Source organism: Dama dama, chromosome 28 (assembly GCF_033118175.1).
Source record: "Dama dama isolate Ldn47 chromosome 28, ASM3311817v1, whole genome shotgun sequence".
Lineage (NCBI taxonomy): Eukaryota > Metazoa > Chordata > Mammalia > Artiodactyla > Cervidae > Dama > Dama dama.
In genome coordinates, this window is record NC_083708.1 from 59,874,688 (window position 1) to 59,897,541 (window position 22,854).

Here is a 22,854-nt window from a genome sequence, read left to right on the forward strand (position 1 = left end):
TTGTTTTAACTGCTCCAAATTAATGAAGTCTTATATCAATTTAATTTATGTTACATTGGATAGCTAATGAAGCTGAAACTGTTAACTACATTTAAATTTTTTAATGTTCAATGTTAAACATGATTTTAGAAATAAACTTCTATCCCAGGCATAATAATCTGATATTAATGTATAAAAAGTTATCTAAATAAATTTCCATCCCAAGCATAATAATCTTATATATATAAATATCTAATCATATTTTAATATATTAATATCTAATAATTTCAGTCTCGATGCTGCCAAATGTTTTCTTAGAAGTCAAAGAGGAATGGACAGAGTTTTACCTTTCCATTTTAATAGAATGAAAAATGTATTACAGAAAACAACGTTCCCTTTTTTGTAGGAGTTTTGACAGTGCATATAATGAGAATCCAAAAACATTCATACCACCAATGAATGTACCAGCCCCCCGCCAAAATCAGTGAATTTTCACAGATGCAAACGTACTCTAAAATATTTGCCACTGTTCATAAGTTAGTGGTATCTACATCAAAACCTCGGGCTCTAACTAGGTCTCATCAACCGCTCTAGTTAGGTTCACCTTGACTCCATGGGTGGCCTTGGTCTGGCCCCCGCGGAGCCCAGCCACGTAGACCTGGGGCCGGGGCACGCGGCTGCTGCCGGCCCGCAGGGACTGTGTGCCCACGGTCTTCCAAGGGTAGACCTGAGAACAGTTTTCTCTCCTCATGTGACTGTGATCAGTCTGCACCGAGTGCGTGACTTTCCGACGCAAATTGGCCTAAGTAGAAAGAGAATTACACAGGGATGAACACTCCTCTAAAGAACAAATAAAATACTCTAAGATACTAGTTAATATCTGCTTTTTACTCTAAGGTAATAGCTAACATCTGCCTTTTTTTCCCCCTCCTCTCCATCCACAAAGAAATTAGTCCTACAACACAGCACGTTTCTACAAAACATTAAAATATTAGACAATTTAGAGCATATTAGAAAATAAATACCCTTTGCTGAGAAGTAGGAAAATAGATAAATGAAAATGGACATAAAAACCTAAAGTGAAAAACATACAGATTCAAATGTACGGTGAGCTCAATTCATTATTATACTTTGAGAGTCATGCCACTTGGATTTTTTTCCCCCACCATTCTTGGTTTATTTGTTTAAAAGGCAAAAATTTTAAGATTTCTATTGTCTTACTTAAATGGGCTTCACCCAACACTTAATTTGAAATGCTCAGATGTTTCCAGATAATATTTTATATTATTCTACATTTTCCTTACTCCTTTTACAGATTACTAGTAAACTTGAGGTTAAACAGATTACTCCAGCTGGGAAGCAAGGAAGAGCTTATATAAAGGAGAAGAAGGGTTTTACTGAAGCTGTGGTGAAGCCCCAGGAAAAAACTCAGAAGGGATTAGAACATGTGAGTTAAGAAGGAGAGACCTAGAATTAGAGGAAATGTCGGGAGCCGTTATGGGAGGTCCCGCCCGTGACGAGGTCATGAAGAAAATACCGGGCAGGCAAGGCCGTCTAGGATAAGGGACCCTCCAGGTTGGCCTTGGCCTCTGCCCCACCCTGTATCCTCCCCCCTTTTCTGCTGTTGTTCCTGTTTGCCCTGCTGCGGATTCTTGTGTTGCCTGCCGAGAGCTCTCCTGCTCCTCTTTCACTGAATGAAGACCAACTTAAAACCCTAATTAATAAATCTCCTGGACGCTGGTACCCTATGAAGGGGCCAGGGATGAAGGAAATGCTTCAGTTCAAACCCTTTTGCTGGCATTCTGGCTTGTTTGATAAATGTGTGCTCTCATTGCACAAAATGCTCATGATTGTTCTAAACATCCTAAGCACAGTACGCTAACAAAAGAAACTATTTAAGCATAGGCCCCTTCGAGGGGTGAGAAAAGCCCCACAAATATTATAGCCACATATACGCCTAATAGAAAATAGTTTAGATAGAGATTAGCTGGCGACTTCTTGCCGGTAATTAACTTTTAGACTAAGAGCCTGTTTTGTGCCATATCTGCTGTTTTTGCAATCCTTTGCATTTCTGTTCTGTAAAAAATGTAATCCTATCTAGTTCCCTTGGAGATGACACCTAATAGAAAGAAAATAGATTAACCACAAAAAAGACAGGGTTGGCTACTGAAGTTGCTTAAAGTTGCACCAGGTGCAAACCATAAATTGTCAACAGGCCTGAAAGCCAAAAGATATTATACATAGAGATTAATCATTAAAAAGGCCCTAATAGGCACAGAGCCCTTTGGGGGGTGAGGAAGCCCTATTAGAAAATACAAAAAATATTGTTTTAAAAGTGGTTATTAGATCAACGTTTGATTGATGTTAATGTGCTGAGGTTGTGCAGTGGACACTATTGTTAATATAGTTAAAGATATAGTAAAATAAGAGTTTAGCCCTAGTGTAAAAACAATAAGATAATTGTTAATTTTAACCAAGAGCGCTAATCAGGGGCTGCCTCACCAGAGCCACAGAGTCTTTGTGTGTTAAACTTTTTAGATAAATTTAGCTGAGAATTTCTGCAAAAAGACTGACTTTATGTTAACAGGATTGTATTTCTATTATGTTACAACTTGCTGTACCATGAGACTGCCAATTTTCTGTTTTCTGCTAAGCTCAAGGCCAGAAGATAATGTACAAAAAATCTATGGGAAAAGACTCTCGTAAACAAAAATATACAGAGCACACCTGGTTTCGTGAAGGACAAGCTGATAAAATGTTAAACTAAGTCTGTGTGCTTATCTGCCCCTTAGAAATGTGCCAACTTAGGGTATAAAGGCTACGGTGAAAAATAAAGCAACTGCCAGACTCTGCTGCACATTCCTGGTCTGGTCTCTTTCTTTCTCTCTCTCTCTCTCCCTAGCAGACTTGGCCCTATCAAGGCCGGTCCTACGTGTCTCTCTCTCGCCGACGCCGTTCATCCTGAGGGTTCCCCTGGATCCTGCCGGGGCTGGACCCCGGCAAGGAAATATTTCAGAGTTTGAGATACTGCAGATGATGGAGAACTACTTCTGCACACAACTTATTGTCTACATTAGTAGGACTTTACTATTCCTATGTCTTCATTAGCATAATTTTACTATTCTGAGAGTCTCTTGCCAAAGCAAATCACTTGACTTCATTACAGAGCATCCTGAAAGATGCCTCAGCTCTTCAGTAGTAAGCATTAACACAGAGAAGAAACCCCAGGAATCTGTATCAGTTGCCTTCAGATTCATCTTGCTTATTTCCATCAATCCTGGACTGCTTTTTCATGATCTTTACCCAACCCAATTCAAGCCCCCAACCCATCCCCCGATTGATCCCAGGCACTGGAACATCTACCTTCAACTAAACTTCAAAGTCTCAATAAATCCTGACCTTGCTCTTCCCCACTCCGAGACCCTGCAAAGCTCTGCTGAAGGGGTGGTTTCCCTTATCACTGTAAGCCATATGCTCAGTTTTGTCTTATCAACAAGTTGTACTGGGTAATATATGGGGAGCTGGCATTCAACATGTTGCAAATCTGGGGGTAATTTGGTCTAAGGTGGGGATCAGAATGAAGTTGAAGATTGAGAAGAGAGGGTCCAGTCACTACAAAGTTCCGCCCCACTGAGCACTCCATTATCTTTTTAAAATTTCCAGCCCAGATCTAACGTTTACTTCTCACAGTCTGACCAACCACCACCCCCCCTTCCCCATTGCCTATCTGTCTCTCAAGGCCAACTTAATATGCCACCTCTGTCAGTGGGGTAGAATTTTTACTTCGCTTCTGTTAAACCACTTAACAGAAGGGCATCAATGTCACCTGCTAGACCCCCAGTCCCTGAAGAACAAAGCGGCGGGGTATGTAAGCTACCCAGTACACATCTGATGACTTCGTGCAAGTCTAGCAGATAATAGAAAAGAATACAGGGAATGGGAGCTTCAAGAACTACGAGAGAGTACCTGGTGAGGATGCTAATGGATGATGATTGGAAGATACACTAGGAAGCTGAAGCTTTCTCATCTCCAGAAATCAGGGGCTGAGAAGTTCCCACCAGAGAGGGGAACAAGGGAACTGGTATGGTCAGTGACAAGAGAGACTGAACAGACAGACAGACAGGCTGGGCCTTATGTGAAATAGAGCTCTAACCGACAACCTCTGCAGCAACCAGTCTCAGAAGATAGACCGCAACCTCAGTAGCTGTAGCGATCAGCTCAGCTGCCTCCCCTTCCAACTCTGAACCAATCGGAGAAAGCCTAACATGCTCACTAAGCCAATCACATAAGATGCCCTGCAGCTAGCTAGACCCCTCTAGTTAGGCCCCCTCTAATTTCCTGTCCCTTGGACTGCAAGGAGATCCAGCCAGTCCATCCTAAAGGAAATCAGTCCTGAATATTCATTGGAAGGACTGATGCTGAAGCTCCAGCACTTTGGCCACCTGATGCAAAGAACTGACTCACTGGAAAAGACCCTGATGCTGGAAAAGATTGAAGGCAGGAAGACAATGGGATGACAGAGGATGAGATGGTTGGATGGCATCACCGACTTGATGGACATGAGTTTGAGCAAGCTCTGGAAGTTGGTGATGGACAGGGAGGCCTGGTGTGCTGCAGTCCATGGGGTTGCAAAGCGTCAGACATGACTGAGGGACTGAACTGTACTGAGGTTCCTGTCATCTTCCTCCAGAGGAATACCCAAGCCTCCCCCTTCTTCACTATAAAACTTTTTCACTCCTCTCCCCAACTCTGAGTCCCTGCCCAACACAAGTGATAGTGACTGACTCCCTGGATACAGCAATCTTTAAATAAATAGCTTCTGTTCTCACATGAGTAGTCTTTATTTCCATACCTGATTTCAGTTACAGAGATGGATAAAATATACTGAGAAAAGGCTACAGATAAAAAAAGAGTCTGTTCCTTCACACCGTATTTGCTGTTTAAAATGACAAGATACTATAAAAAGGATGAGTGGAGGGAATTCCGCTGAGTCAGATAAGGATGAAAGTTTCAAGGACAGACTTCCAGGGTAGGTGCATGCCTGAGCGCTAAGTCACTTCAGTCGTGTCCGACTCTTTGCAACCCCATGGACTACAGCCCTCCAGGATCCTCTGTCCAAGGGATTCTTCAGGCAAGAATACTGGAGTGGGTTGCCATGCCCTCCTCCAGGGGATCTTTCCGACCCAAGGATTGAACCTGCATCTCTTATGTCTCCTGCATTGGCAGGCGGGTTCTTTAGCGCTAGCATCACCTGGGAAGCCCTCAAGGGTAGGTACCTGCTGTGATTAAGATAACTAAGAATCAGAAGGACAGGCATGTCAAGTGTCTGCAAAACAACAAGTTGACAATAAGAGAAGAACATATCTGTGATATAATAGAGGTATATTTCTGCTTCTCAAGAAAGTCCAAACAGGAGAAGAGTATGCTTTAAATGATTAGAAGAAGCTGGAGGGCTTTAGATACTAGCATCCCATGCTGCTGCTGTTGCTAAGTCACTTCAGTCGTGTCCAACTCTGTGTGACCCCATAGACGGCAGCCCACCAGGCTCCCCCGTCCCTGGGATTCTCCAGGCAAGAACACTGGAGTGGGTTGCCATTTCCTTCTCCAATGCATGAAAGTGAAAAATGAAAGTGAAGTCGTTCAGTCGTGTCTGACTCTTAGCGACCCCATGGACTGCAGCCTACCAGGCTCCTCCATCCATGGGATTTTCCAGGCAAGAGTACTGGAGTGGGGTGCCATTGCCTTCTCCAGCACCCCATAGGTTGGCACAATAGATTAAAACCATTATATAGATCAATAGAGAGACAGAAGGACAGCAACTATTATTGTTATAGTTACTGACTGATAAAATTTGAGAGCAACTTCATGCTTTTATATTTCTACATATGCTTAATACTAGAAGATAATGTTGTAAAGCTAGAAAATAATAAATTATGCTAATTATTTTTATTTTAGCAAAAAAACTGTACAACTCACTATTTCATGTAAATAATGTAGCATACCAACTCTATGAATAACAGATTAAAATTCTTCAAAATTCTCCAACTATAAATAATTTAGAAGATAATATTGTTACAAACCAATTTTATAGCTTTTCTTCTTAATTCCCATTCATTCCACTCATATGATCTCACAATTGTTGGTGGCAACAAGTGCGTATCTGTCTGCGTGCCAGTTTCACATTTTGTAATTGGTTTTATATAACGTCTGTCAACCTCTTTCATCTAAAGAAGTAGAGTTTTATAATTAATATTCCTAAAAAAATAAACATTATTTTACAGATAACTAAAATATTTAGCTAAGATTAACATTAGGAAAAGAAGAATATAAAACATACTTGTAAATATCAGCAAAGAAAAAAAAGAAAAGCTCATAATTAAAGTGAGCCAAATGTAATTAATTTCCTGGGCATTGTGATTTTGTGCCCGATTTTATGAACTTAATGAAGGAGGTGTATTTTGAAAGGATAAAACATGATATCACTTGTTCCCAAATCAAATGCCCCTCTCCAGTTTCCACAATGTGAAGCATAAATGAACACCTTCTTGGAAATGGCTTGAAGCTTAGAATAGCTATTAGGTATAAATCACGCTTGTTTAAAGTATCAGAACACCTTTAGAATATATCTTAAAGAATGTATACACAGCAGATTATTATCCATTTTAGTTGAATACATTCATTTTTCTACCAAAGCACCCAGAAGCTCACTACAGTATTAAAATATTGAGTATTCAATAATTCCAGGCTAAACAAGTTATGATTATACTGGAAATGAGGCTGCTGGAGCAGGTGGAGAGGCTTAAGAAACTCCAGTCCCAGAGAAGAGGAGGGCAAATAGATTAACTTCTTTCCCCAAATCAAGAAACAGACGATTTACTAAATGCCTACTATTTAGCATAAGATATAATTTCTGCCTTCAAAATGACCTTATGATATAATTAGGGAGATTAAAAGATGCTGAAAGATAACAATATTATATCAATACAAGTAAACGGCAAGGAAAAATTATGAATACAGTATTGAAACCTGGAGCGGGAATACTCACTTCTAAGGGGAGTGAAGGTTAATAAAAGATTAAATACACAGAAAGGGAAAACCAGGATTATAGGGGGAAATTGTCCTTTAATAGAAAAGATATCCACACTCAGCACACCTCTCTGATTACCCGAGTCTAGTCTTTCCCTGTCTTCCTGCTACCTTAAAAGGACAGCTGCAGTGTCTCAACAGACTGGCGGAAGGGAGTCAGAACAAGAGCACCAACAGCAGGTGCCTTTCAACCACGTCATCCCTGGCTGGTTCTCGGGCTCCTTGCCCAAGCGTTCAGACCCTCCTCCGTGCCTCACCATCCCTAGCCCCATCTTCTGCCTACTGGTTACTGCTGCGGTCCTTGCCAGCCTGGTGAGTCCAGCCCAGACCCACGTGCTTGATCATTAGGATGTGATACATATAAAAAAATTCATAAATTATGTATTGCAGGGTTTTACTTGAGTGAGTTGAAAAGGGGTAAATTAAACCAGAGAGGATGACAGAGCAATTAAAAGCCGAACAGTGAAAATGAGAGGCAAGGGGAAAACGAGGATCTACAGGAGCAGAACGGGAACGCCTGCAGGCAGGGACTGTTACCGCTCTGCTCACGGCGCCAAGAATCGTGCCCGGCACACGGCCAGCAGTTCAGGACACGTCCACTGAATGAACTAGGGGACAGGCACCATCTCACACAGAAACACGCCTTCAGATTCACTCTGCGGCCTTCAGACTGCTGCCACTTAAACCTGCTCGCTGATCTCACACCTCTGAGCATGAGTTAGCACCTGTATTCCTTGTACTGAGTTCCTTCAGTTTAGACAAGGAAATGCTGTAGTTTCAATGATTTATCCCAATGTAGTCTTGTCCTTCCAGAATTTTTCCAGTCTAATTCATCAGTCTGACTCCTTATCTTGTTTTCACTTATTCTTTGTGGGGTTCCTTCGTTTCCATCTTTGGATGTGAACGTCTTTCAGATAACCTGGAAAGGCCCTCATCATCTGTCTCCTGCCTGGACTTGGGGAGCATTCTACAACAAAATATCTTTTTTATCAACTACATTTTTAAATGTCATAAATTCTTAAAATGTCAACCCTGCTTACCTGAGAATACTGAATAAGGGTTTCAAACTGTTGATGAAGTTCCAGTAGCTGAATCAATTCTGCATTTTTTTTGGCTTTTTCTCTAATTATATCAATGTAATTTTCAGGGTTTTCTGCAAATGAATACGCAGCATCTCTGGTATTGAAAGTATAATACTTATCTTTATATTTCAAAATTCCAATTGATGGATTTCCTGAAAATTAAGAAAAGGAACTAAATTAGATAGGAAATACTCAGTGATTCTACGTTTATAATACACTCATAGAACCCTTCCCTCATACTCCATTTTTAACACATCACATGTCTTTATTTAGCTAAAATGTTACAACTAGCAATTTTAAGTTACACATTTTGTTAAATTATATTTATGTAAAATTCAAAAGAAATTTATTTTATATTTTTAATTTTGGGGGGGGGGGCACACCATGCCACATACAGGATCTTCCTTCCCTGACTAGGGATTGAAACTATGCCCCCTGCATTGGAAGCGTGGAGTCTTAACCACCGGACTGCCAGGGAAGTACCATATTGTTAAGCTTTAAATTATGATTTTATCTAAATATAGTTCACTATCCAGATATAAGCTGCTTAAAAATCTTCTATGTGAAACCACTTAGTCATCTAGCAGGTTTTTCAAATATCCTTAAACAAAACCAACTACTAGAAGCATTGTTTTAAACATAATTTAGTAAGAACTACAAAAATGAGACATTTTTCCCAAAATGTACATTTGCATGTTAGGAAGTATTTCCCACTATGAAAAGATACTACATAAAATATGGGTTATAGTGCTCACTTCGGCAGCACATATACTAAAGTTGGAACGATACAGAGAAGATTAGCATGGCCCCTGCGCAAGGATGACACGCAAATTTATGAAGCATTCCATATTTTTATCTGAAAGAGACACGTGCACCCCAATGTTCATCACAGCACTGTTTATAATAGCCAGGACATGGAAGCAACCTAGATGCCCATCAGCAGACGAATGGATAAGGAAGCTGTGGTACATATACACCATGGAATATTACTCAGCCATTAAAAAGAATTCATTTGAACCAGTCCTAATGAGATGGATGAAGCTGGAGCCCCTTATACAGAGTGAAGTAAGCCAGAAAGATAAAGATCATTACAGCATACTAACACATATATATGGAATTTAGAAAGATGGTAATGATAACCCTATATGTAAAACAGAAAAAGAGACACAGAAGTACAGAACAGACTTTTGAACTCTGTGGGAGAAGGCGAGGGTGAGATGTTTCGAGAGAATAGCATCAAAACACGTATATTATCAAGGGTGAAACAGACCACCAGTCCAGGCTGGATGCATGAGACAAGTGCTCAGGCCTGGTGCACTGGGAAGACCCAGAGGGATCGGGTGGAGAGGGAGGTGGGAGGGGGAATCGGGATGGGGAACACGTGTAAATCCATGGCTGATTCATGTCAATGTATGACAAAACCCACTACAATATTGTAAAGTAATTAGCCTCCAACTAATAAAAATAAATGAAAAAAAAATATGGGTTATAAGTATCCACAGTTTGTGGGAATTATATAGGAAACAGTAACACTTTTAATTATTCATTCTTTCACTTATTCAACAAATACTTACTGACCCTGTTCTTGGCACGGAGAATACAGTGAAAACAAATCAATAAATATAGCACAGGCTCTGAGTGATCAGTGCTACAGAAAACGAATAAGTAAATAAGGCAGGTTAAACAGTCGAAGGAAGGAGGGTGGGATTGGTATTTTAAACTGGGTGAACAGAGAAAGCTGAATAAGATGAGGGAGCAAGGTATGTAGCTATGTGGGGGCGGGGAGAGAGTGGTCCAAGCAGAGGGAATAGTCAGTGCAAAAGCTTTGAGGTGAAAAACGGGCTTGGAATGTTCGGGAATAGCAAGAAGGCCAGTGGGGCTAGAGCAGTGTGCTGGGGAAGAAGGGGCCAACAATAAAGTCAACGATGTCATCTGAAAGGACTCTGTCGGGTAAGCCCCAGCATCACCTGGGGAGTCAAGCCCTGTGATCTGCAGTCCTGAGGCAGGAGGGACTCCTAAGCATTCCTCCCAGGCAGTGGAGGTGGCTACTGCCCAGGAAACGATGTAGAAGTAGAAGCAACGGAACAAGCAGAAATGAAGTCTCCAAAGTAGCTGGTTCAGAAAAGATGCTAAACCCAAAGCCCCACAAAGTCTACTTTTCTCATTCTCCTCCTTTCTCAGAATCACAGTGATGGGAGCTGGAAGGGACCAAAGAGATTTCCTAACTGGTCCTTCTCCTTTTCTGGACCTGGAAACTGGGGCCCAGAGCACAAGATTTGCTCAAAGTTACTCTGTTTACTAACAGACAATGGGGACTAGAAACCAGGCTCTCCACGCGAGGGTCCATAGCTTTTCCAGTCACACGGAGGTACCACTCGCTTCACTCTGCATCCATGTTTCTATCTCATGACTCCCTTCCCTGCGTATTTGTGGGGAGAGAGAGAGAGAGAGAAGTTGGGGTAGGGGGGCGGGAAGGGAAGGAAAAAAGAGAACAGGAAAGAAAGAAACCACCTCCATTCCTTCCCTTCACTTCTTCATGGCTCTTGTTTGGTTTCTCCCCAGGATCAGCGACCCTCATGGGACCTCAGAATACTATTCTCTCAGTTCCCCAAGGTAAACCTTTTATTATTCCCATAATAAAAAAATCGACTACCATAAAAAAATGAGTCAATGTATATGTTCTCTACGCTGCATACACACAATCCCAATAATTCTTTGTAATAATTCTATTTCTAATTCACACGGCACTTTTTGAATAATAATTTACTTTCCTCTCAATTTCTGATTTATTTTGTTTTGGAGAAGTTCTAGTAATACATACATAGGGGAATTTGACTTGATGAAACACTGGCCATTTCTTTAGTGGGATCTGACTTACACAGAAATACTGATCTATGTTAATGGGATAGAGCCATAAAGTGACAAAGAATATTTTTTAATAAACACCAGTCACACTAGTGTTGCTCTTTCAAGTAATCACTTTGGAAGATGACATATTTTAGGAATGCCATATAATGTTTCTGGAATCCTCCACAGACATATGAGTCATCCCCCTCTTATGACATTGCAGCACTCATATTTCATTATATACATTCCATCACTTATCACTTGCATTGTAACTTATTTATGTCAGTTTATCAGGTTATGCTGCAAGCGCTTCAAAGATAAATACTTTGTTTGGATCACACTTGTAGCTCCTTTCCTAGTTCAACATTAGATTCCATGAAGTTTTACAAAGTGAATGAGTGACAATAAACACACTTCAATTAAATAAAAAAAATTGGAGAAGGGAGAACAGTATTATTTCCAATGACGTACCTGGAAGGAGAAGACCATCTGTTGTAGCAAAAGTGTAAGCACAAAATCCCCGATACTGAATCAATAATTTATCAAAATTGGCTGTTGTTTCTGGGAAAAGCCACTCCAGTTTTTTGAAATCTGCCACATTTACTCTATCTTCTAAAATGAAAGAGGAGTACAAGAGAGACCTTATTCATTGGGCAAATGAGCCAAGAGACTGGCTGCTATGTGACTAAAACAGAAATAAATTAACTTCTTTCAAGACAGCGTAGCTCTTAGTAACATAATAGGCGCAGTGGCAAATACTTTGTGACGCTTACATACTAGGACCGTCTCTTCTTGAAATGGTTGAGGATGAGCAGAAAGAGTCACAGAAACATCTCTTAGTAACTTAATTTTGATACAAGAAGTGCAATTTTTGTTCTTTACACTTGTAAAAAGTCTTCTTCATGTTTTTTTTTTTTTTTTTTACACAACTAAAAATGAGCATTGACAAAGCACGGATGCCCGAGCGTCTTTGCTTTTGCAATGCTACCCACACTCCTGTTTCTGGCTCTGTATCCAAACAGTAGACACTATAAATGATCCCATGGCTACAGCTGGAAGTAAATGCATACTTTAGAAAAAACGAACCTTCTTCCCTCTTTTTTCCTGATGTGCCTGAAAGCGTCAAACAGTGATGGGATGTGGCAAGTATAAATTTTTTCAGAAGAACACTGGGTCTCCCAATTCACTGGAGCAGTGACTTGATAAATTGTGTTCTAGTGCATCAACAATTCTGATTTCTAGCAGGAGATGACACACCTTGCTAATATGGTTGAGTTTAATATCTACTGCTGAAGTGGCTTTAACTTTTCAATTTCATTTAGTATTTGCATAGATACGCTGTTTTAACAAAATGACATGAGTAGGAAAACTTTAACTGGGAGGATGTTTTAAAGTCTTTCTGATTTAGTGTTCAGGTTTTATGTATTCTAGTAGTTTAAGAGTGAGTGTTACCACCTCATTTTATTTTTCAAATTCAAAAACAATAGAATTTGAAAAGGAAATTTAGAGTAAACTATTTAATTTCACTTTCTTGAAAAACTTTCCTTTTTAGGCAACAATTCAATTCCCCAACTCTATTTTGACATTTCTTATGAATTTTGAGTTGTATTTAACCAAATTATAGAAGGGGCTAAAAATATAGAAAGAAGTTTATTGGTAAAGACAGCCTTTCTCTAAGAATCAGTGCATCTATTAAAGGGTCTAAGATAAGCTCAATTTTATAGGAGTAACATTTATTGATTTGTAAATGTCCACCTGAATCTGGGGTAGACATATGACAGATAGCATCCTGAAAAAATGGAGTTTTGTTTGCACAAATAGAGCAAGGATTAACATCCTTTTTCACTACAAACCAATTAACAGAATCACTAAGACTATAGCTGAAACCCATAAGCACATGAAATCACTCTTAATCAAAACACTAATAATAACATCAGGAATGGTTATTGTTGTTCGGTTCCTAAGTCATGTCTGACTCTGTGACCCCAGGGACTGTAGCATGCCAGGCTTCCATGTCCTTCACTATCTTCTGGAGTTTGCTCAAATTGATGCCCACTGAGTCGGTGATCCCATCCAACCATCTCATCCTCTGTCGTCCCCTTCTCCTCCCGCCTTCAATCTTTCCCAGCATCAGGGTCTTTTCCAATGGGTCAGCTCTTCGCATGAAGTGACCAAAGTATTGGAGTTTCAGTTTCAACATCAGTCCTTCCAATGAACACCCAGGACTGATCTCCTTCAGGATGGACTGGTTGGATCTCCTTGCAGTCAAGGGACTCTCAGGAGTCTTCTCCAACACCACAGTTTGAAAGCATTAATTCTTCAGCATCAGCCTTCTTTATAGTCCAGTGGTTATTGCTGGATAGCAAACTCTTCAGTTTATATATTTCCAGTTTTCTACGTTTTCTATAATGAACATTGATAGTCTTATAAGCAAGAAAGATGTTCAAAATTTTATCAAAAAGATAAAAGCTGAAAATTTTAAAACAAAAGAGTGGCTTTATTCCAGAGCTAATTTTAACAGGAAGAGGAAATAATAGCTGATTTCTATTACCTATGTGCTCTTTCATTCTACACACGTCAGTTTTCACAGTCACTCCATCAAGAAGAGCCTGCATCACTTTCTCAGGAAAGAACAGGTCATGAGCCCCCAGGAACGGCTCAAGATGAGTAGTTAAGTTACTGAGGACGCTAATCAAGACAGTTTCATCCTGAAAACTAGTCCACAGGTTGGAAAGCGCAATGAAGACGGGCTGCAGAGGAGATACAAGTGTTCAAAATGCCACTGTTTAATAAAACTATAAACCACTCTCAAAAATACACACGAATTTCTGCTCTGATAAAGAGATCAATTCTCTCGTAAGACAAGTGAACGTCTCATGAAGTTAGATGATAGAACCAGTAGAAATTCGACTGACAGACAATACTGGTATCATGTACTTTGGTAGCAATTGCTTACTAAGCGAATCCTCCCATTCAACTTAACAACAACCGAGTTCTATGGTTATTAACGACAAAATAAGCAAAAAGAACAGGATCAACTTGTATAAAACTAGTATTACATTTTCCATGTTAAATACAATTAAAACTACTTTCAATCCAATTTTATGGGACTTCAAAGTTCATTCACCCTTAAACAAGTTTCAAAGCTGACGACCAATGCTTACAAAGACTTGTGATGTTGGGACGGCCGTCTTTGACTTTACAGTCAGTTTTAATTGTTCCAGCTGCGCTTCTAACTGCTTTATCATCATTTCCACTTCTTGAGCACAGGTGATTATATCTGACTGTGAAGACAACATAATTTGCATGAATATTTTGCTACACAATTATGTATGTCTTAAGCCCTACTTGGTCCCCACATCTCCTGAAGGGGAGCTCAGTGAGGGCAAGGATTCTGCTCTCTGGGGTATCCTGAACACCAAGAACAGTGCTAACACATGAATAGGGCCCCAGAAACGTCTGATGGATAGATGAGCCCTTTGAAGTACAATGGCTATAATTTTTCTCAAATGTACACAGGTACTCTCTGATATTCAGCATAACTGCATTTCTAAGCAGCGGATCCTGTGACATGTAAGCCCCACAATAAATATTCACAAGTACAAAAAGAGGTAAGTACAAATGAGAGAAGCGAGGCACAGAAAGGCAAGTAAACTGCCCAAAGGACACACAGCAAGTGAGGGACAGAATCACAGCTCCACACCAGACCACCTGAGCCCCTGGCTCCCACCCCAAGCTGTGACCAGAAACGGCAGTGTGAAGCTTAATTAGTACCAGCAGTGTTCAAGAGTTACAATCACTGGAAGAGAAGAAAAGCTGCATTTGAGCTCTCAGATATCTGTAGCCTAATGACATGCTTTACTAGACTATTTTTAAATGACAAAAAATAATTATAAGAAATATCAAATATTAGCCCTGCATTTCAACTAATGAATTTTTTTCATTCACTTATATAATATGTATCCTGTTTTAATTTTACCTGTGCTATTCTTTAAACATCTCCCCTCCTCTTTCCTCATTCTCCCATTATTTATTATAATTTTATAAATATTTTCTCAAAATTATAATAATAATTTACATATCATTTATCCTACCTAATAAGTCTCCTGTCTACCCTTCTGTTCTTCCCCCTTGACTGCTAGCTTTGTTTTAGAAATCAAAATATGAAAATGCAGTCCTTAACTTATTTAGATTTGTATACAAACAACCAGAAACAAATAAATCTGCCTACTCCAGTAGGCCTGGAGTAGCTTTACTTACAGGTTTTAAGAGGTGTGATGTATTAAGTAAAGCTACTCCAGACCTACTCCCCCAAGCTATGACTGTAGGCTCCATCTACAGATTAGGCACACAGAACTTCTTGATTTTTCCTGACAGTGTCCTAGAACAATCACACTGTCTACATTTTACTGAAAAGAACTTGTTCACAACTATGTAGAATTTTAACTGCAAAGCAAGTCCTCATAAATAAAGGGAAAAAAAAACACTCCGCGCTCCGGGATTAGAAGAATTAATACTGTTAAAATGACCGTACTACCCAAAGCTACCCGCAGATTCAATATGATCCCTGTCAAGATTCCAATGGCATTTTCAGAGATATAATGAACAATCCTCACATTTGTATGGAATCACAAAAGACTTCAAACAGCCAAAGCATCTTGAGAGAGAAGAATAAAGCAGAAGGCATCATGCTAACTGGTTTCAAACTACTACAAAGTCACAAAGTCACAGTCATCAAAGCAACCTGGTATTGGCATCAAAACAGACACATCGACCCATAAAACAGAACAGAGAGTGCAGAAATAACCCACACAGATACAGTCAATTAATCTACTGCAAAGCACCAAGAATATACACTGGAGAGAGGACAGTCTCTTCAATAAATGGTGCTGGGAAACCTGTACAGCCACCTGCAAGGAATGAACCTGCACCACGGTCTTACACCACACACAAAACGCAACTCAAAGTGAATGAAGGACTTGAACGTGAGGCCTGAAAACAGAAAACTCCTACAAGAAAACATAAGCAGTAAAGTCTTGACCTCAGTCTTGGTGACGTTTTCTTTTTTCCGACACCAGAAATAAAGGCGGCAAAAGCAAAAATCAACAGGTAGAACTGTATCAAACGGAAAAGCTGCACCGTAAAAGGAAACCATCAATCAAACGAAAAGGCAACCAATGGGATGGGAGAAAATATTCACAAATAGTGTACCTGATCAAAAATCTATTTAAAAACCCATACCACTCTAGCAAAAACAAACAATACAATTTTAAAATGGCCAAGAAATCTGAATAGACATTTTTCCAAAGAAGACATATAGATGGGCAACAAATACATGAAAAATTGCTCAGCATCACTAGTCACCCCGAAAATGCAAATCAAAACCAGAATGATGTATCACTTCACATCTGACAGAATGGCTACTATCAAAATGACAAGAAAGAACAAGCATTGGCAAAGATGGGGAGAAGGGAACACTTGTGCACTGCTGATGGGAATGTAACTCAGTGCAGCCAGTATGGAAAATTTGTAGAGAGGTTCTTCAAAAAATTAAAATAGACCCACCGTATGACCCAACAATTCCATTTCTGGGTACTTATCTGAAGAAAATGAATACACTAACTCAAAAAGATATATGTGCCCCCCTATTCACTGCAGCATCATTTACAAGGAAATCCTGCCATTTGCAGCAACATGAATTAACCTTGCAGGAATTTTACTAAGGGAAGTATGTCTGACAAAGACAAATGTCATATGATCTCACTTATATGAGGAGTTTTTAAAAATTGAGGGATAGTTGATTCACAATTTTGTGTTAATTTTTGATATACAGAAAGTGATCCAGTTACACATATACAACTTTCTCAGGTTCTTTTTCCATGATAGATTATTACAATGTATTGGGTATTGTTCCCTGTGCTCTATAATAGGACCTTGTTGTTATATGTGGAATCTTTTTTTAAAAAAAAAAACTGAGCTCATAGATACAGAGAACAGACTGGTAATTACCATTGGTGGGGGGATGAGGTGGGCAAAATGGGTGAAGGGGATCAAAAGGTACACATTTTCACTTATAAGATATATGTCACGGGGATGTAACACACAGCATGGTGACTATGACTGTAGTTCATAATACTGTATCGTACAAGTGAAAGTTGTTAAGAGAAGAGCTCTTAAAAGTTCTCATCACAAGAAAAAAAACTGTAACTATATGTGCTGAAGAGTTTAACTAGATTTATTATGGTCACCATTTTGCAATATACACATATATGGAATCATTATCTTATACATCTGAAACAAATATGCCAATTGTATCTCAATTAAAAAAAAGCTATTTTCACTATCCTTTCACTATCCTTGATATTGCAGTAAGAATTATTAATTTTATTGAATTTTTATCTTTATGTGCATAGTTTTTTAACAATCAGATCAAATAGAAAGTATACATAAAACACTTCTGTGAAAGTGGAAGTGAAAGTCACTCAACCATGTCCAACTCTTTGTGACCCCACAGACTATACAGGTCTATAGACCCCATGGATGATACAGACTATACAATTCTCCAGGCCAGAATACTGGAGGGGGTAGTCTTTCCCTTCTCCAGGGGATCTTCCCAACCCAGAGATCAAACCCAGGTCTCCCGCATTGCAGGCAGATTCTTTACCAGCTGAGTCACAAGGGAAGCCCAAGAATATTGGAGTGAGTAGCCTATCCCTTCTCCAGTGGGTAGCCTATCCCTTCCTGACCCAAGAATCGAACCGGGGTCTCCTGCATTGCAGGCAGATTCTTTACCAACCAAGCTATCCTGCCTATTAAAACACATAGTTCTCTTACATGACTAGGTTGCGAGCTGAACTAGCCTTTTTCTCCCCTCTCTAGTAGAAAAGCATTTTTATATGAAAAGAACAACTGGCAGACAAACTATGATTTTTGAGCCTTATCTATTGGCAGATAGTTTCCTGAGAGTCAATGAAATGAGTCTGTCATTTCGGAAAAGGATAGTTTTTGTTATCCATGATAAAATTCACATTTTGAAAAACTTGTATCTGCCACCACGAACTTGACAGCATCCTAACACAAAGCTATTTCTAATGAGATTGTTGGAGGCAAAAAAAACAAGAATAAAGTCACAAACTTTCTTTTCATAATGCAGTCCAAAAAATGCTTGGGGAAAGCATGTGTACCTAGCATTATTCTTCCTCTCCCCCACTTTTTAAATTATAAGCTTCTCATACTTTCTTCTATGAACATTTTCCAACAAATCTAAAACAAGAACAAATTCCACCTAACTGACATTTTACTTGCATTTTCAGAAAAATCAAGAAGCCCTGTGCAATCTATTCTGCAAACACAGCCTGGACAGAGGAAGCATACAAAAGTCTTGACTTATATATTTTCAGAAATGTTGTATGTCATGCAACTTTTACTGGTACAATAACAATAAGTGGCCTTCTCTCTTTGGTAACTGCCGTGCTCATCAAAAGCCCACAGAGGGTGGAATTCTGTTCTTTCAGCTAAGACAGTCAGCAAGACTGCAATCACCCCTTCCTTTCTCTTCCAGAATATTTGAATTTGTTCACTATAGCAGATAAAGTCCTGATCAAAAGATAATAACTCACTATCTTACCCAGGATACAACCAGATTTTCCAAATGTCTACATAAATGTAGCATTGGCAAAAGAAAAATTTTTGAATCAAAATCAATATTTCAAAAAATCTTATTAATATTTGTTCAAATAATATGACTTAAAAAAAAGAGTATTCATAGATTTCATGGACAGGAAAAGGTTTCAGCTAAATATAAACTGAGTTATTTTATAACCTAGCAATAATACTCATTAAATTGTATCCATTCTGTAACAATCAACCTTAAACTGTAACTAAGGCAGATTGATGGGGGAAGGCTGGAGTATTAAAAACTATCATATCCTAGCCAGCCATCAAAAGAAATTTTGCCATTTGCAATGGCATGGATGGACCTGGAGGGTATCATGCTTAGCAAAATAAGTCAGATAGAGAAAGACAAGTACTGTATGTCACCACTTATCTGTGGAATCCACAAAATAAAAGACTAGTGAATATTAAAAAAAAAAAAAGATATAGAGAACAAACTAGTGGCTACTAGTGGAGAACAGGGAAGGGCAAAATAGAGATAGGGGATTAAGAGATTAAAAACTACAATGTATAAAATAAATAAGCTACAAGGATATATTTTTATAGCACAAGGAACACAGCCAATATTCTATAATAACTAAAAATAGAGTACTATCTTTAAAAATTTTGAATGACTGTTGTACACCTGAAACTAACACTGTAATTCAAGTATGTCTCAATAAAAATAAAAACAACAAAAACAAACAGTGATTAAGCAGCAAGAAAGTCAGAAACTTGAGAAAACTCATTCTAACGCTGACTAAGGGGAGTAAGAAAGAGTCGTGAAGAGTGCTAAGGTCAGAATGTGAACTTCCGCAATAACACGAGCAACAAAGGGTCTGGAAAGGAGATATTCCAAGAAAGCTAAGAGCCCTTCAGCTCGTGCCCCTGTGGGAATGAAGTTAGAACCGCTCTGCTAACGCCCTGACGGTGATGATGGTAAACACTGCTTGTCGTCAGGATCATCGTCATCTGCCTGACGACACCGCTCTACCTTATTTACCTACTGGGGACCACCACTGACCCCTTTCTACAGATGTGAGGACTAAGGCACAGAGACGTCAAGCAACTTCATCCAGGACACACATTTAGTAAGTAGCAAAGGCAGGATTAGAACCTGGGAAGTCTGGCTGCAAGATCCACACTTAGCACTTCAACCCGCTGCTCACCATCCCTCCCGTATAGATGTAAGAGTAAGAACGCCAATGAGAATTTAAGACTGTCGGGGAATTTAAGACTTTCCTGGTGGTACAGTGGCTAAGACGCCTCGTTTCCAAAGCAGGGGGCATAGGTTCAATCCTTGGTGGAGGAAATAAGATCCCATTGAATGGCACAGCACCCAGTTGGCTGAATATGGTTCATGTGCGAAAGCTGTGAGAAGATACTACAGAATGAACACATCCTCCACGACATCCTGAGAGTATGTCTGACAGTTTCCCAAAGTTCTTTCTTATAATATCCCTTTTGAGCATGAAGGACAAAAGTAAACATGAGATTCTGCTCCTGTGGACCCCTACGCACTCAAACTGACTGTGAAATCCTCTTAGTATCTGACTAGTTACACAAGGTGCTAGCCACAAGTCCACGTTAGGGGAGCATCCACCCTAAGGAGCGGTTTGGTTTCAGAGAGCTGAGTTAGAGTCCTCCCTTCTGAAGGCAAGCGGAGAGCAGGCCAGCTGTGAGGACCCCCCTAGTTTGTTGCCATGGATTCCCGTCTTTGGGTGTCATCGTCTCCCCTCTGGAGTGGCGGCGAGGAGAGAAGGCAGATCTAGGGCATCCGAGAGCCGTGCCAAGGGATTTCCCCGGTGGCCTAGCGGATGGGAATCCGCCTTGCAAGGTGGGAGACGTGGGTTCAACCCCTGGTCGGGAACTACGATGCCACGTGCTGTGGGGCCATTCAGCTGGTACGCCACAAGGAGACCCCGTGTGCCCGACTGCTGACGCCAGCGCGCTCTGGAGCCCGCACGCTGCGCCCGCTGCGCCTGCAAGCCGCAGGCGGGGAGTCCGGGCAGCGCGGCGAAAGCGCTCTCGTGACAGGGTCCTGAGCGCCGCACCGGAGACCAGACACAAGCCGTGCCAAAACGAAGGAGCAAAGTGCTCCTGAGTCACCAACCACACGTGAAAACAGGGCGGGGGGCGGGACGCAGCCTGCTGTGCCCCTCAAGACGTTAGTGCCCACTTGCACACAACGCAGTTCCGCCAAGCCTGCGGTCTCAGGGGTCCTGGAAAATGAGCGGCTGTGTGCAGCTAAGCAGTGACCAGGGGGATGGATGCGTTAATCAATTCAGTGGGGGAATACAGAGGTATATCAAATCAAAACGTTGCACAATTTAAGTATCCTACAACTCTGTCAGTTACACCTCAATGCAGCTGGGGGAAAAATCAGAAAAAAGAACAGTAACGGGTAGAAACTTGGTTTGCTGCCAGGACACAGTTAACAAACTGTGTTCCCTGGAATCTTCAGATGGCTTGGGAATGCTCCTTGAGGAAAAGGGCCTCTGATCCTTTTGTCTAGATACTTGCTTTACATTTTTAGGAGTAAGCAAACTTCTTCTGAGTAAGTTTCTATCAGAAAGGGCTCTGATGCTTTAAAAAAAAAAAAAAAAAAGTTGAAAATCACCACTTTACCATACCATATCTTCCAACTCTTTGCGGGGAGAGTGTTTGGTTTGTTTATTAGATCTAGAGAAGCAGAAAAAAAAAATCTTCTCCACCAATTTTTACAATTAGAACAAGTAATTACATCAGAGTTCTCTGAGTGCCAATGACCTGCCAAACTATATGTTAGACACTTGCTCTGAATGAAAGCAAATAATGCAACATGTCTGACACACAGACATACACGTGCATCACCATAGCAACCATGCAACACCACCAAACATCCTCTCGACACACCTTCACTAAGATCAGCGTCCAACTCTCCCACTTCCATTTCAGCCCTGGATCCTACAGACGCAATACATGCTGAACAGTTATTAAGGTTGTTTCTTTATCAATGACCTGGTCACCCCATAATATATAAGGAGTTGTGATAAACAACAAACAAGGCCCTACTATATAGCACGGGGAACTATATTCCATATCCTATGATAAACCATGATGGAAAAGAATGTTTAAAAAGTTGGAACCTGGATCACAGAAAGTGCTAAAAAAAAAAACCTGTTTATCAGCTAAACATGTAACTCACCAAAATGACCTGAAGGAAGATCTCGCATTGCCTCACGTTATATAGGGCTTCTCTTAGCATGTAGGGCTGAAGCTCTTGACCCACGAGGGGGCTCTTTGCTGCCTTCTCCAGAATGGCTGTGTAGCGGTATGCCTGGTCCTGAACTGCCTCAAGCTGGGAATCAACATGCTGCGTGGTGGCTGGGATTGCTTCCTGTAGAATAGCTGGCACTGGTTTGAAAGGTATAATAACACAAACATGAGGCAAGCTAAAAGAATTCAGGGGATAAAAGCCTAGAAGGTAGTCATATTTTAACAGTAGGTTGAGTCTGTTTTTATTTTTAACCAAACTAATAATAAGGAGGCAGGTGTTTCATCACTTCTAAATCAGGAAGGAAAGAACCCCAAAAGAAAAACCTATCAACAAACAAACAAAAGAGAACACCACACGGCCAGAATAAGAACCCAAAAGCTAAAGCAGGCCACCTTTGGTCAATAAAATACAGAAGAGTCTAAAGAACAGACAGGCTTTGGCGTTGTGTGCTATTAATTACATGCTTCTAGAAAAGCCACTATATCTCTTCTTCTGTGAACCTTTTTTACTGCTTGTAAAAAAGGAAATAAAAGAGTACCGCTTAAGAAGCTCATTGGGATACAGAAAAACAACAGAATCATCTAGCAAAGTAGGGAAATTTGTGAAGAATGGGAATTGGACTTCTTAGAACACTTTTTAAATTGCAAAAACAATTACCCTATTGGACTAAGTCAGTGATCTGGTAATAGACACTAACACCTTCTCAGTGGGCCTACATATGTACCAAATACACAAGGAATTTACTCCTACTGGTTGGTCTTTGAGCAAATATTTCAACAAATGCTTTCAAACTTACAGATAATGAATGCATTAAGTATATAATACCATAGTAGAGGCTCTGGATTTATAGACTTGCAAATATTCTCCTCTTATTTTATTTCATTCCATTAACTACATCAGCAACAGTTTTCTTTTCAGGGTGATTTTTATTTTTTAAATCACTGAATT

General features: G+C 40.1%; 1 protein-coding gene and 1 non-coding gene across 7 annotated transcripts in view; one reads left to right on the forward strand and one right to left on the reverse strand.

Moving 5' to 3' along the window:
- Positions 1-331: 331 nt before the first annotated feature.
- Positions 332-22,854, reverse strand: part of CFAP206 (cilia and flagella associated protein 206) — a 31,959-nt gene continuing 9,436 nt past the window's right edge. For 5 of the 6 annotated variants that reach the window (XM_061131677.1, XM_061131676.1, XM_061131678.1 and 2 more), the window contains 7 exons: positions 21,835-22,043; positions 14,159-14,278; positions 13,546-13,744; positions 11,466-11,606; positions 8,106-8,299; positions 6,060-6,203; positions 332-781 (listed from right to left, as the gene is read on the reverse strand). In XM_061131677.1, the coding sequence (XP_060987660.1) occupies positions 551-781; positions 6,060-6,203; positions 8,106-8,299; positions 11,466-11,606; positions 13,546-13,744; positions 14,159-14,278; positions 21,835-22,043 (1,238 nt within the window). In that variant the 3' untranslated portion in view covers positions 332-550. Of the gene's footprint in view, positions 782-6,059; positions 6,204-7,909; positions 8,033-8,105; positions 8,300-11,465; positions 11,607-13,545; positions 13,745-14,158; positions 14,279-21,834; positions 22,044-22,854 lie in introns of those variants that run through there. The other variant, XM_061131682.1, reaches the window with a different exon arrangement.
- LOC133048343 (U6 spliceosomal RNA) lies at positions 8,895-9,001 on the forward strand. Its single transcript, XR_009691005.1, has one exon. It is a non-coding gene; the product is annotated as a U6 spliceosomal RNA (small nuclear RNA).